Here is a 14,720-nt window from a genome sequence, read left to right as displayed (position 1 = left end):
AGATGGGTATTCAATGTGTACATAAATTCAGTCAATGTGTGTGTACATTCATTCAGTCAATCTGTACATTCATTCAGTCAATCTGTATATTAATAAAACCATACTGGGTTTCCCTCTGAACAGGAATAAGTTGAGACTGTCATACATTTATAATTCAAGGCAACCTGAAATTTATCCGGAGGCATACACACTGCAACTCAAATGGTTTTGTATGAATTATGAAACAAGTCTTTAAAATCACTATGCACAGAAACTATGACTTACAATAATAATATGCGGAAGAAACAACACCATTACTTATTACTATGCCGAGAATCCTTCACTCTGACGTCAATATTATGAAGCCAAATGTCAGGTCAAGTATTCCAATCAACTCCTATTGAGCTGAAGGACACAGTGAAGCGCATCAGATCAGATGAAAACATACACCTACAGTACCAGTCAAAGGTTTGGACACACCTACTCATTCAAGGGTTTTTCTTAATTTTTACTATTTTCTACATTGTAGAAAAATAGTGAAGACATCAAAACTATGAAATAACACATATGGAATCATGTAGTAACCAAAAAAGTGTTAAACAAATCAAAATATATTTTATATTTGAGATTCTTCAAATAGCCACCCTTTGCCTTGATGACAGCTTTGCACAATCTTGGCATTCTCTCAACCAGCTTAATGAGGTAGTCACCTGGAATGCATTTCAATTAACAGGTGTGCCTTCTTCAAAATGTTAATTTGTGGAATTTCTTTCCTTCTTAATGCGTTTGAGCCAATCAGTTGTGTTGTGACAAGGTAGGGGGGGTATACAGAAGATAACCCTATTTGGTAAAAGATCAAGTCCATATTATGGCAAGGACAGCTCAAATAAGCAAAGAGAAACGACAGTCCATCATTACTTAAGACATGAAGGTCAGTCAATACGGAAAATGTCAAGAACTTTGAAAGTTTCTTGAAGTGCAGTCGCAAAAATATTTCTGTATCAAGCGCTACGATGAAACTGGCTCTCATGAGGACCGCCACAGAAACGGAAGACCCAGAGTTACCTCTGCTGCAGAGGATAAGTTCATCAGAGTTACCAGCTTCAGAAATTGCAGCCCAAATAAATGCTTCACAGTGTTCAAGTAACAGACACATCTCAACATCAACTGTTCAGAGGGGACTGTGCGAATCAGGCCTTCATGGTCGAATTGCTGCAAAGAAACCACTACTAAAGGACACCAATAAGAAAAAGAGACCTGCTTGGGCCAAGAAACACGAGCAATGGACATTAGACCGGTGGAAATGTGTCCTTTGGTCTGGAGTCCAAATTTGAGATTTTTTGGTTCCAACCGCCATGTCTTTGTGAGACGCGGTGTGGGTGAACGGATGATCTCTGCATGTGTATTTCCCACCGTAAAGCATGAAGGAGGAGGTGTTATGGTGTGGGGGTGCTTGCTGTCTGTGATTTATTTAGAATTCAAGGCACACTTAACGAGCATGGCTACCACAGCATTCTACAGCGATACGCCATCCCATCTGGTTTGGGCTTAATGGGACTATCATTTGTTTTTCAACAGGACAATGACCCAACACACCTCCAGGCTATGTAAGGGCTATTATACCAAGAAGGAGAGTGATGGAGTGCTGCATTAGATGACCTGGCCTCCACAATCCCCAGACCTCAACCCAATTGAGATGTTTTGGGATGAGTCGGACCACAGATATCTGGGAACTCCTTCAAGGCTGTTGGAAAAGCATTCCAGGTGAAGCTGGTTGAGAGAATGCCAAGAGTGTGCAAAGCTGTCATCAAGACAAAGGGTGGCTATTTGAAGAATCTCAAATATAAAATATATTTTGATTTGTTTAACACTTTTTTGTTTACTACATGATTCCATATGTGTTATTTCATAGTTTTGATGTCTTCACTATTATTCTACAATGTAAAAAATAGTACAAATAAGAATAACCCTTGAATGAGTAGGTGTGTCCAAACTTTTGACTAGTAGTGTACGTGGTACAGTACTGTACGTTCCCATGCACACCCTCACTCACACACCATACAGTAGTCAACTGTGTTTCCAGCAGCCTTCAAAAACATTTAGTATGGCACATCCTCTCTGCATCCTATCCCATTCTTTATGGCCCAGTAAAGACATGTAAACAGTAGCACCGTCATTGAGACAACTCCTGCATTCAAACCACATTGACCTCTTCTCTCTTTCTCTTTCATCTCATCACACACACACACACACACACACACACACACACTGTCGGTAGCAGCACAGCGGCTGTGCGTATAGCGGGCCCAATCACACACATATCTACTTTACACACATTATAAATCATTAACAAGCTGTAGGAATCAGACAGCTCCCCAGGCATACAGTAGAGAACAGTAGAGAACAGTAGAGAACAGCATAGTACAGCAGATTAGAGAACAGCAGAGAACAGTTGAGTACAGTAGAGAACAGTAGAGTACAATAGATTAGAGAACAGTAGAATACAGTAGAGTACAGAAGGGAACAGTAGAGAACATTAGAATACAGTAGAGTACAGAAGGGAACAGTAGAGTACAGTAGAGTAGAGTACAGTAGAGAACAGTAGAGTACAGTAGAGAACAGTAGAATACAGTAGAGTACAGTAGAGAACAGTAGAATACAGAAGAGTACAGGAGGGAACAGTAGAGTACAGTAGAGTAGAGTACAGTAGAGAACAGTAGAATACAGTAGAGTACAGTAGAGAACAGTAGAATACAGAAGAGTACAGGAGGGAACAGTAGAGTACAGTAGAGTTAGTAAGGAAAAGAGCTCTGTACCTTTGTTTCTACCTATAGATACGGAGAAGAAGGGGTCCATAGAGGAAGAATGGCGTCCCGAGTTGAAAGGAGGGCGAGAAAGAAAAGAGAAAAAAGGAGGCTTGAACTAGTGTTATTCATCTAGAAGGTAGTAAGTAAGGGAGTAAGAACTACCAACATATGCACCCTGCCAAGCATTAAGTAACATGCATGGAAATTGATCATATCCCAGAGTGGAAGATGCATTCCAATGGAAGACACAAAGGCACACACTTATCTCTCTCTCTCCATGCCTCATAGCATCCCCTTAAGTGCTCTCATGTTCAGGGCCAAATCAGAGTGACCCTGTATAAACTGCATCAGCTGTATCATGCTAGGATCATCATCCCCCATATCTTCTCACATAGCATCAGAGTGGACTAGGAGCCTGTATATTTAATGTGCCACTAACTGCTTTCCAGCTCATACATGTGTGAGGCTGACAGGGGTGTGGGGGTGACGGGAGTAATCTTGTAGTGTGGGACTGTTTTGTTAGGCCAGAGTCCTGTCACAGGCAGGCAGAGCAGCATTCTCCTGCCTCCCCCTGAACTGCACTACACACACACGCAAACACACATATAGAGGAAGCGTTCACATACACACACACACACACACACACACACACACGTGCACACACACACACACACACACACACACACACACACACAGTCATTTATCCGTTGAGGTCAGGCTAGAGTAGGTAGAGCAGATGTTGCCACTGCATGTTAGACTGTTAGACGCAGCAGTGAGCCAACACACCATTATGTAATACAGAGAAACCTGGGGAGGGGGCACGGGAGGGGGCACGGGAGGGGGCACAGGGGGCACGGTATGATCAGGACATTCCGTGCAGCTCCATCCTCCCCTGCAACACTATGATGACAGCAGAGCACACTGACACACACTGACAGGTAGAGGAGATCTGGCTGCAAAGAGGCAGTGCACACAGAGACACACGCACTCAATCGGACCCCAACGCAGGCGATGGAATGAGTGAAAAAAGCGAAAGAAAAGAAGAGAGCGTACCTGACTCAGATGCCTTCAGATGTGCGAAGCCTTGAGGGAGAAGAAGAAGGAGAGATGGAGAGATGGAGAGTATAAGAGCACCACCACACCAGCACTGCTGAATTGTGATCAGGCATGCTTTGCTATAAAGGCAAGGCATGGTTATCAACACTGCAAACAAAGCTTTCCGGAGTGCATGGAAAAGCTTCATGTTTAGAATCAAATCTGGTAGAAGCATCAAGTACCACTACGCTGCAGAAATGTTCATCACATTGATTTCTATAGGCCTATTGATATACCAGTTCCTATTTGCAATTTCTGTTATGCATGTGGACATTGTAATATCGCTTACATTCCTATTTCCTTCGTATTATGTTGCTGTACACCTTAATATACATACTGTCTGAAAATGTGTCCTGTAATTACTGAGCCCTGTCCTCCTTCCATATCTGAGTCTCATCTGAGAACAGAACTCACCTGGTTTCCTCTGAACGGCTGCTGAGGAGTTAGCAGGAGGGGAATGAGAAGGCAAAGAGATACCTAGCATTAGCATCACACTGCTTTGGCTTGCATGGTGTCTATCATGCAAAATAAATACCTAACAACACACACGGAAGCATTATTTTTCTGTTAACATGTAAAGGACCAGAGCTGCCCCTGTACATGCCTGTTTAAAAATAACAACATAATAAAAAAACCTGTGGAGAGAAGAACACATAAAACATCTGTCCCATCCTTTCAGGAAACCAGATTGTACATTGTAAATCATCATCAATTAATCTGATTAATTGTATTAATCAAACAACTCTTTCAAATCGCAGCAAATATTTCAGGAGAGACATAATATTTAGCGTTGTATATACCACAGTTTTCCTCACATACACATAGTTAAAGCTAGAGAGGCATAAATCCCAGCTCCTGTAGAGGGCCTGATGTGGATTTATGATGTTGTGAGGTTTGTGGATATCTAGAACACCCCCGGACCCATCGTCTAGCCCCCCCTACCATCCTCCAACCACCCCCAGAGTTCACTTCACTGCCGACCCAAATCCTTTCTGCACACCATCACAACCTCCTCTGACTTCACATTGGCTTATAGGAATGCACACTGTTTACTCCTTCAGGGTTTCAGCATCATTTTCATCGGGGGAAAAAATAATTGAAAGTTACAGCCCTGAAACTCAACACCCAGAGGCCCAATGCTGGAAGCCTCGGAGGATGTTGAACCTACATAAAATGTGTAAAGTCTATATTATTTCTAGCTGTAACACATTGAATTTACACAAATGATGTAACCTCGCAACGGGACGCCATGTATTCTCACATGGCTATGCTGTAGCTGTCCGCAGCTATCCCTCCTTAACCTCAAGACATCTTAACCCTGGCCACCCGGCCAAAGCTGAGTGTGTGTGTGTGTGTGTGCGTGTGTGTGGCTGGAACGGTTGTAAAAGCTAAATGCCAACAGATTTCTTTAATCAGTCCCTGAGAGCAACATGTAGTGGGAGGAAATTAAACAGATCTTAATTAAGAAGGACTGTATTAGACGTTTAAAGTGCCAGGCTAATACACCATATCAGATATTAATTTGATTCAAAGCAATTAACGCTAGCTGCCGTGGTTAGATTTCTGGCTGGCCTGCCGCACTGGAGGCCATTCAATTCCCACCCAACCAACCAGCGTGTGGGAAGAGGGTTTTTTGTATTTGTTTGATAGATAGCAAGTGGTTACAGTGGAGGGCATGCACTCAAAATGGCCACTCAATCGTGATATCTGCATGGAGGCTGTAAATTCCCACTGAACGTGTGGGAAGAGGATTATTTATATCTTGTGCTGATAGCTGTAGCTATGTATAGTGGTTATAGTGGTAGAGTGGAGGGCATGATGTAGGTCCTCAAAATGGCCACTCAGTCCTGCTACCTGTGCCCATGTTGTTAACTGACGGCCATGTTGTTAACTGGCGACTATGTTGTTAACTGATGGCCATGTTGTTAACTGACGGACATATTTTACTCATGTTAATGTGACATGGTCGACAAACACTCACTGGATATTGCAACATAAAAATACTTTGTTTTGTTCTCCTTTAAGGAAACCCAAAATGGAGGCACCACCTGCAGGAATAGCTAATGTATCAGTAGTTGGAGTAGCCAGATTACGGAGTATGACATTGGCTCACAGGGGTAAAGACAACAGGCGAAGGGCGAAAGACTAAAGAAGGGAGATAGCAGTAGCCTGATAGACAGCATCCCCCCAGGGGATTTGGTGTCCCTGCCGCGTGTGTGTCTGTGTGTGTCTGTGAAATGCTGGGTTGCAATACACATGCAGATAAAGCTTTCCTCCTTCCCTTCACATAGCTGACTGCAGTGTCCAGAGCAAGCCAATGGATGGCAGATAGAAGAACATGTGGTTCCTGTGTAATCCTCTTCCTGCTCCATTTTACCAGCTGCAGCAGCTATCATCGCCATCCTCCATCCCAGCCTACTCAAACTCTAACATCACTTTCAGGCTTGAGACCAGGCACAAATGCCCTCTGCACTCTGCTTGTGTTGGAATTAGGCGCATGCACGCACACAGATACAAACACACACACATACACACACATACACAAGCACACAAGCACACATACACACACACACAAGCACACACACACACATCAGGCAAGTCCTCCCTCTTTTCTTCTCCTGACCTATTTCCATAGTAAGATTATTGTAACTGTTATTTTTCCATGTGTGTTTATTAATCCCCAAAGCTAAGCTCCTAGGCATCGTTTCAGCACTTGTTTAACAGTTTACTTGCCCCAGCCTTCAATTACTAGTGTTTTCACAGGCAGTTTTTATAGTAAAATAAGGCCTTTTTAAACTGCTTATTAAAATGAAGGAAGTTGAAGAAGTCTGATGATGAGGACATAGCAATCAGTTTGTGCATTATATAATCCTACAGCATATGTCGATAGCTCATAATAGCCCTAACATTCTGTATATCTCATTTGTAATTAAAATACCCCTGAGGCATTCAGTCTTTCAAATGTCAAATCTATTAATTTAATTTAATAGGTTTGGGAACACAAAACATTACATTTCAAGGCCATATAAAAAATAATGAATAGAGATAAAATATGCCACATTCCAAATGACTCTGCAGAAATCAATAATAATTTCACACGTTGACTGATGAGACCATTGCCAGCATCCCAAATGGCACCCTATTCCCTATGGGCTCTGGTCAAAAATAGTGCACTACATAGGAAATAGGGTGCCATTTGGGATGGAACATTTGACTGATGATAACACCACTTCACCGCAATAGCCGCCCTATTACCGAACAGCACGGGGGCGAGCAAACGGTGTCTGATTCCAGCCCCTCCGCTCTAACACACCAAGACACTGATACGTCCTGATCCACATGGGCGGACAGATTGAACATGTGTTTTATGGCCATCTGTTTATTGTCTTATTCTGCTGGTGGGCAGTTTAGGGCTGAGCTCTGTGGGCAGGATGAGGGCTGAGGGCTGAGGGCTAGGATAATGATGCTGATTATGTTACAGCTAGGATAGCTAGGCTAACACAGTCATCCTGGCAGACTGGGCTCTATGCGGCTCTGTGGGGATGAGGGCTAAGGGGGCTGGGATAATGATTATGTTAGAGCTAGATAGCGTAACTACGCTAATCCAGTCATCCTGGGCAGTTTAGGGCTGAGCTCTGTGGTGAGGCTGTGGGGATGGGCTGTGAGGATATGGGAGGGCTGGGGGATGATGATTGGGCAGATGTAATGTAATGATGATGATGATGTTTCAACTAGCAAGGCTAACTCAGTCATAATGTGAAGTCTCCCGAGTGGCGCAGTGCCACTAGAGATCCTGGTTCAAATCCAGGCTCTGTCGTAGCCGGCTGCGACCGGGAGACCCATGGGGTGGCACACGATTGGCCCAGCGTCGTCCAGGGTAGGGGAGGGAATGGCCGGAAGGGATGTAGCTCAATTGGTAGAGCATGGCGTTTGCAACGCCAGGGTTGTGGGTTCGATTCCCAGTATGAAGAAAATAACATATATATATATATATATATATATACAGTGAGGGAAAAAAGTATTTGATCCCCTGCTGATTTTGTACGTTTGCCCACTGACAAAGAAATTATCAGTCTATAATTTTAATGGTCGGTTTATTTGAATAGTGAGAGACAGAATAACAACAACAAAATCCAGAAAATAAATTTATTTGCATTTTAATGAGGGAATTAAGTATTTGACCCCTCTGCAAAACATGACTTAGTACTTGGTGGGAAAACCCTTGTTGGCAATCACAGAGGTCAGACTTTTCTTGTAGTTGGCCACCAGGTTTGCACACATCTCAGGAGGGATATTGTCCCACTCCTCTTTGCAGATCTTCTCCAAGTCATTAAGGTTTTGAGCCTGACGTTTGGCAACTCGAACCTTCAACCACTCCTTTGTTGCCTTGGTCGTGTGTTTTGGGTCATTGTCATGCTGGAATACCAATCCACGACCCATTTTCAATGCCCTGGCTGAGGGAAGGAGGATCTCACCCAAGGTTTGACAATACATGGCCCTGTCCATCGTCCCTTTGATGCAGTGAAGTTGTCCTGTCCCCTTAGCAGAAAAACACCCCCAAAGCATAATGTTTCTACCTCCATGTTTGACGGTGGGGATGGTGTTCTTGGGGTCATAGGCAGCATTCCTCCTCCTCCAAACACAGCGAGTTGAGTTGATGCCAAAGAGCTCGATTTTGGTCTCATCTGACCACAACACTTTCACCCAGTTCTCCTCTGAATCATTCAGATGTTCATTGGCAAACTTCAGACGGCCTGTATATGTGCTTTCTTGAGCAGGGGGACCTTGCGGGCGCTGCAGGATTTTGGTCCTTCACAGCATAGTGTGTTACCAATTGTTTTCTTGGTGACTATGGTCCCAGCTGCCTTGAGATCATTGACAAGATTCTCCCGTGTAGTTCTAGGCTGATTCCTCACCGTTCTCATGATCATTGCAACTCCACGAGGTGAGATCTTGCATGGAGCCCCAGGCCGAGGGAGATTGACAGTTATTTTTCTTCCATTTGCGAATAATCGCACCAACTGTTGTCACCTTCTCACCAAGCTGCTTGGTGATGGTCTTGTAGCCCATTCCAGCCTTGCCTGACATCCTTGGAGAGCTCTTTGGTCTTGGCCATGGTGGAGAGTTTGGAATCTGATTGATTGATTGCTTCTGTGGACAGGTGTCTTTTATACAGGTAACAAACTGAGATTAGGAGCATTTCCTTTAAGAGTGTGCTCCTAATCTCAGCTCGTTACCTGTATAAAAGACACCTGGTAGCCAGAAATCTTTTTGATTGAGAGGGGGTCAAATACTCATTTCCCTCATTAAAATGCAAATCAATTTATAACATTTTTTACATGTGTTTGTCTGGATTTTTGTTGTTGTTATTCTGTCTCTCACTGTTCAAATAAACCCACCATTAAAATTATAGACTGATAATTTCTTTGTTAGTGGGCAAACATACAAAATCCCCAGGGGATCAAATACAATTTTCCCTCACTTTATAAAAAATTATGTATGCACTCACTAACTGTAAGTCGCTCTGGATAGGAGTGTCTGCTAAATGACTAAAATGTTTAAAAGAAATTCAGCTAAAGTCTCAGGTAGCTAAGCTAACCTAGTCATGATTGCTAGTTGCTAATTAAGCTTATGCTAGATACAGCTAGGCTAACCTAGTTGTCCTATGGGGCATAGGGCAGGCTTTGATGTTAATGGTGCTGCTGATGATGGTTCAGCTAGCTAGGGCTAACCTAGTCATCCTGTGGGGCTGAGGCCTGATGAAGATGCTTCAGCTAGGCTAGGCTAAACCCAATCATCTTGTTTCAGCTGCTATGCTATAGGCTAAACTAACCCATTGTCACTTGATTAGTTTAGTTTACTTTTGTTTTGTTCATGTACACATTCAAACGCTAAACACTGAATTTGACTATACTGTACATTGTATACATGGCCTATAAGCAGGCTAGGTTGAAGTTAACAACTGTGAAAACTATGAGCTGAGCATACGTCATATAGCCCATCCCAGTCTAAATGCTAAATGCTTCTTAGGCCTAGTGGGCCCTGCCATCTGCCTGCTGTATGAAGCCTGCTCCAGGGCCCTCTAGGATAACTCTAACTATAGCTGTGTGTGTGTGTGTGTGTGTGTGTGTGTGTGTGTGTGTGTGTGTGTGTGTGTGTGTGTGTGTCTTTAGCCATGCAGTCAGCCTGCCTTACACACACACACACACACACACACACACACACACACACACACACACACACACACACACACACACACACAGTAAACACTTACAGGTCCAATAGATTGCACCCATTACTCATTAGCGTAACACATGATGCAGCATCAAAATCCTCAGTCAGCCTCACAGACACTACAGACCTAAGAACAGTGGGGTCTCTAATGTCTCATGTGCTGATGGTGATGATTAGCAATGTGGGCAAAATATGCTCTCTGTACTGTTATGCAGTGCAAGAGTGTCTGAAGAAAAAACATTGCTTTAGCAGTTGTAGACACACTGTAACAATAAGAACTCCCCATAAGGCGTTGTCGATTGCAGATGTCAGTTTGAATTTAGTGTGGCATTTGTCCCAACGTTTCCTGGTCAAATTAGCCATTTCTGCTCTCATTATCCTCCTAATTATGCTTCAGCATCTCTGCGGCGTAACCAACATTCAGCCACATCAATTAATCGGAGGGAGAGATATGGAGGGGTGGGAGAGACAGAGAGAGAGAGAGAGAAAGAGAGAGAGAGAGAGAGAGAGAGAGAGAGAGAGAGAGAGAGAGAGAGAGAGAGAGAGAGAGAGAGAGAGAGAGAGAGAGAGAGAGAGAGAGAGAGAGAGAGAGAGAGAGAGAGAGAGAGAGAGAGAGAGAGAGAGAGAGAGAGAGAGAGAGAGAGAGACAGAGAGAGAGAGAGAGAGAGAGAGAGAGAGAGAGAGAGAGAGAGAGAGAGAGAGAGAGAAAGAGAGAGAGAGAGCGAGAGAGAGAGAGAGAGAGAGAGAGAGCGAGAGAGACTGGAAAGCTGTGTGCGTGCTGGACACAGGGGGCTGGTCCAGTTAACACAGCAGGAGAGGGCTCTCAGTGCTGTGCTCCTGTCTAGTGGCATTTGTCCTCTCCACCAATAGGAGTGATGCGTTGTAAATTAGAAGCACTGCCCTGCGGCGGCGACATGGCCCTCTATTCAACCGTCGTCCTGAATCACAAGCAACCTATTAAATCTCAGTTGTTTTAGCACAAGAATGTTATCGCTCCCATGGCAGTTTTGTGTCAGCCTGAGAGATGCTCTCAAACGACTGATGTATCTCTTCTCCTCTCCTAATTGTTAGACAGTGGCTGAGAGAGAATGGAACCAGGCTAAAGGATAACGACCAGTCACTGAGCCTGACCACAGTGCAGCGGACATGTTGTATGGCTTTCTGAACAATGCTAAGACATACAGTATCTTGTGTTTTGGAATGCTAAGCATAGCAGTGGAGTGGAGTAACTAGCTAGTATCCAAAAGAAAAAATAAATGTTTGCGCTATCCATAGCATGAAACCCTTAAAATAATTATGACACAACTGCAAACCCTATCTGAGAACCCAAAATGGGAAAAAGAGCTGCAGTATAAGGTAACGAGCCACAAATGGAGTACTCAGTGTGCATTCATCCCCTGCATTTCAAGATGGAGTCGCGTCATCCTTCAACCACGTCACTCTGGCCTAACCAGCCAGAAAGTGACCTAACCAGGCAGGAACAGGAAGTGGGTCAGCAGTTAATCAAACTCAGTCATCAGGGGTCTGTAGTCACACAGTCACCAATAACACCCCAAACCAATGAAGAAGAGGAAGGACGTGATGTTGTGTGAGAGATATGGTAGTTTCCTGTCTCATGAAGGCAGAACTAAGGACTAAAGTAGGAATTTACTATGAGCTTCGTCAGAGTACTACATTTCAATAAGATACATAGCAGAGACAGCCTTGGCATAAGTGACGAAGAGGAGAAAGATAAAGCTGTTCCTTATTATTCAAACCGTTTTGTACCTTCTGGCCCCTGTAACACTTGCAGGAGCTGAATATATTTAATGGGAAGAAAAAGAACTGAACATTGTAATATGACTCTTATCAAACAATATTGCATCCCTGTACAGATTTCTCATAAAGGTAATAATGGAAAGCCGAGAGGGTATATCCTGGTATGTCACTTCCAATATAACTCCCACATACAACATACAGTTAATTTTAAATAAACTGTGAAAGAGGAACCACCCACACAGAGATGTCCTGGTTCTCTATTAGCGCTAAATCTGTGGACATTTTCTTGTACATTCAAATCAAATCAAATCAAATGTATTGGTCACATACACATGGTTAGCAGATGTTATTGCGAGTGTAGCGAAATGCTTGTGATTCAAACACAAAGTTGCTTGTACGAACAGTGTAGAAAAACCTTTGAGAAAACAGTCAGTTAATTAAATTAAAATATTGTATAAACACTTTTAGCATTCATTATTTGTACCTTGCTATCTACATTCAACAAAGACATTGGTCGGTAAGACTGAATCATCTTACCTTCGCTGCAGGTCCGTCCCGTATATCCAGTTTTGGAGCATTCACAGTAGGGTTCTCCATCAGCCATGGAGCAGTGGCCTCCGTTCTCACACGGGTTCTCTGTACAGAGACCCATCATCTCCAGACGCACCTTCTGGCTGTTGATCAGCGTGGGAACCTTGTTTCCATAATTCAGGTCTGTGATAACTCCTTTGAACGGTGGCAGCTCTCTAACCGTCGGCAGGGTGATGGCCGAGGTCCTGATGTCTCCGGGTACACCTCCGAGGAAGAGGTCGCTGACGATCTTCATGAACTGGCGCTGTGGTCGAACCTCGTCCGCCTTGGTCTGCCCATCCAGGGCTAGGATCGTTCTGAGGTTGTGTCGGCTGACTGTAGCAAAGTGCCAGAGGCTGTCGTTGACCGATTTGTCTGAGGTGACCGTGGTCTCGGCGCAGTCGACACTGAAGCAGAGCTGGAGCTTCCCGTCCGTTACCGTGAGGAGCAGGAAGTCGCAGTAGCCGCCATCGTCAAAGTAGAGGATCAGGGCGTCGGACGCGGCTGTTTTGAACTGGAAGGTGAGCTCACTTCTGGTGCTGGCGTCCCAGCGGACATACCGAGCCCACTGACCCTCGGAGCCTGTGAACTCCAGACCCTGACACAGGCCCAGCAGAGTACTGAGTAGCAGGAGAACACGCTGGGAGAGACCAAAGGGATTCATTGTAGAAAAAATATGTAGGATAGACTGTGGGGTTAAATGTTAGAGGGAGAGATCCTTAGATTGACAATAGCATCAGGTGTAGTTTTTTGTTTCAAAGACTGATATATTTAATGTACTGTATATCCCACACGTACAATGTTTTAGTTAAGAAGATGAAGCAATATCCTTTTGATTGTGATATAGATCAGAGGCTATTAAAAGGCGAAAATCCTCCAATCAAATCCAAGTCTTCCAAACCGAGTAGAGAGGCAATGGAGTAAATATCCGTATTCCTACCTAAGGATCGATAATGCTGATCCTTAGTGTGTTCTGTCAGTGATACAGAGGCCCATCAGATGAGTTTCCTTTGAGGCGACTGCAAGGATTAAAACAGACGGTGACCATCTTGAGTTCAGATCCGTAGCCACGCCCCATGGTACTGTACTGTAGTTCTGTTCTAGTCCACTTTCAGGCCTTACAGAACTTCCTGTAACTGTAAAACAGAAATTCCATCATTATTCTGTATAGTTACTCAGCTCACCAAAAAACATGATTTGACTGTAGGTTCCACAAAGAGAGCAACATAACAGTCTAAATCAGCATTAAATGTTTAAGTCCAGCTTTAGGCCTACCAGAGCTGTAACTGAAAAACAACAGGAATTCTACCATTACTCGCACCTAAGAGTACCAGCTCACCAAAAGCATTCATTGACTATTGGCTAATGGCTAATTGCCCCTGAGGGGATAAATAAAGTTATATTGAATTGAATATAGCTACCAGAAATAAAGGTTTAAAACACATCAAATCATCATAAATATAATGATTTACAAGTATACCTTCCAAACATCAAGAAAATTGCCCTTATACAACCCATAAATATATAGATAGTACTACTGCCTTTTATGTCCCGCAATCAACTTTTGAGAGGAGCCTAGTTTGTAAAACTCTGATTTTGTCGCATCTCAGTGGTAATTAAGTAATAAGTAGTATAAACATACATTAAAGGTTGATCATCATTTCTTTCAGTTCTGGATATGGTCTACCAATCACTTGTTTTATCTGAATAGCAACTGGATCTTTGGGCTTTAACATTACTTATGATTATATACAGAGATTATATACAGAGTACTACAGTATGCGACCATGCATTTTTGTGTGCAAAATAATGTTTTCACCACGGCCTGTAGGGGCAGGTTGCGGGCCCGACTGTTTTCTATACTGAGTATTGCCAACCCAGACAGTCTTTCCTGAGACATTGTGCATTATACAGTGCATTCGGAAAGTATTCATATCTCTTCACTTTTTCCAAATTTTGTTATGTTACAGCATTATTCTAAAATTGATTCAATATTTTTTTCCCCTGATCAATCTACACATAATATCCCATAATAAAAAATGGAAATTACACATTTACATAAGTATTCAGACCCTTTACTCAGTACTTTGTTGAAGCACCTTTGGCAGTGATTACAGCCTCAAGTCTTATTGTGTATGACGCTACAAGCTTGGCACAACTGTATTTGGGGAGTTCTCCCATTATTCTCTGCAGATCATCTCAAGCTCTGTCATGTTGGATGGGGAGCGTTGCTGCACAGCTATTTCCAGGTCTCTCCAGAGATGTTCGATCGGTTTC

At 43.4% G+C, this 14,720-nt stretch overlaps 1 protein-coding gene across 16 annotated transcripts in view; it reads right to left on the bottom strand.

The window, feature by feature from the left end:
• Positions 1-14,720, bottom strand: part of LOC121552334 (neurexin-3b) — a 436,890-nt gene that overhangs the window by 416,244 nt on the left and 5,926 nt on the right. For 13 of the 16 annotated variants that reach the window (XM_041865181.2, XM_041865182.2, XM_041865177.2 and 10 more), the window contains exons 2-5: positions 12,411-13,579; positions 4,296-4,316; positions 3,840-3,869; positions 2,796-2,807 (exon numbers count right to left, since the gene is read on the bottom strand). In XM_041865181.2, coding sequence (XP_041721115.1) covers positions 2,796-2,807; positions 3,840-3,869; positions 4,296-4,316; positions 12,411-13,107 — 760 coding nt within the window. In that variant the 5' untranslated portion in view covers positions 13,108-13,579. The remainder of the gene's footprint in view (positions 1-2,795; positions 2,808-3,839; positions 3,870-4,295; positions 4,317-12,410; positions 13,580-14,720) is intronic. The other 3 variants (XM_045211270.1, XM_041865169.2, XM_045211269.1) reach the window with 1 other exon arrangement.

The sequence above is a fragment of the Coregonus clupeaformis genome, chromosome 36 (genome assembly GCF_020615455.1).
Source record: "Coregonus clupeaformis isolate EN_2021a chromosome 36, ASM2061545v1, whole genome shotgun sequence".
NCBI lineage: Eukaryota > Metazoa > Chordata > Actinopteri > Salmoniformes > Salmonidae > Coregonus > Coregonus clupeaformis.
Note: the sequence above shows the minus strand (reverse complement) of the source record. Positions and strands in the feature narration are given on the sequence as shown.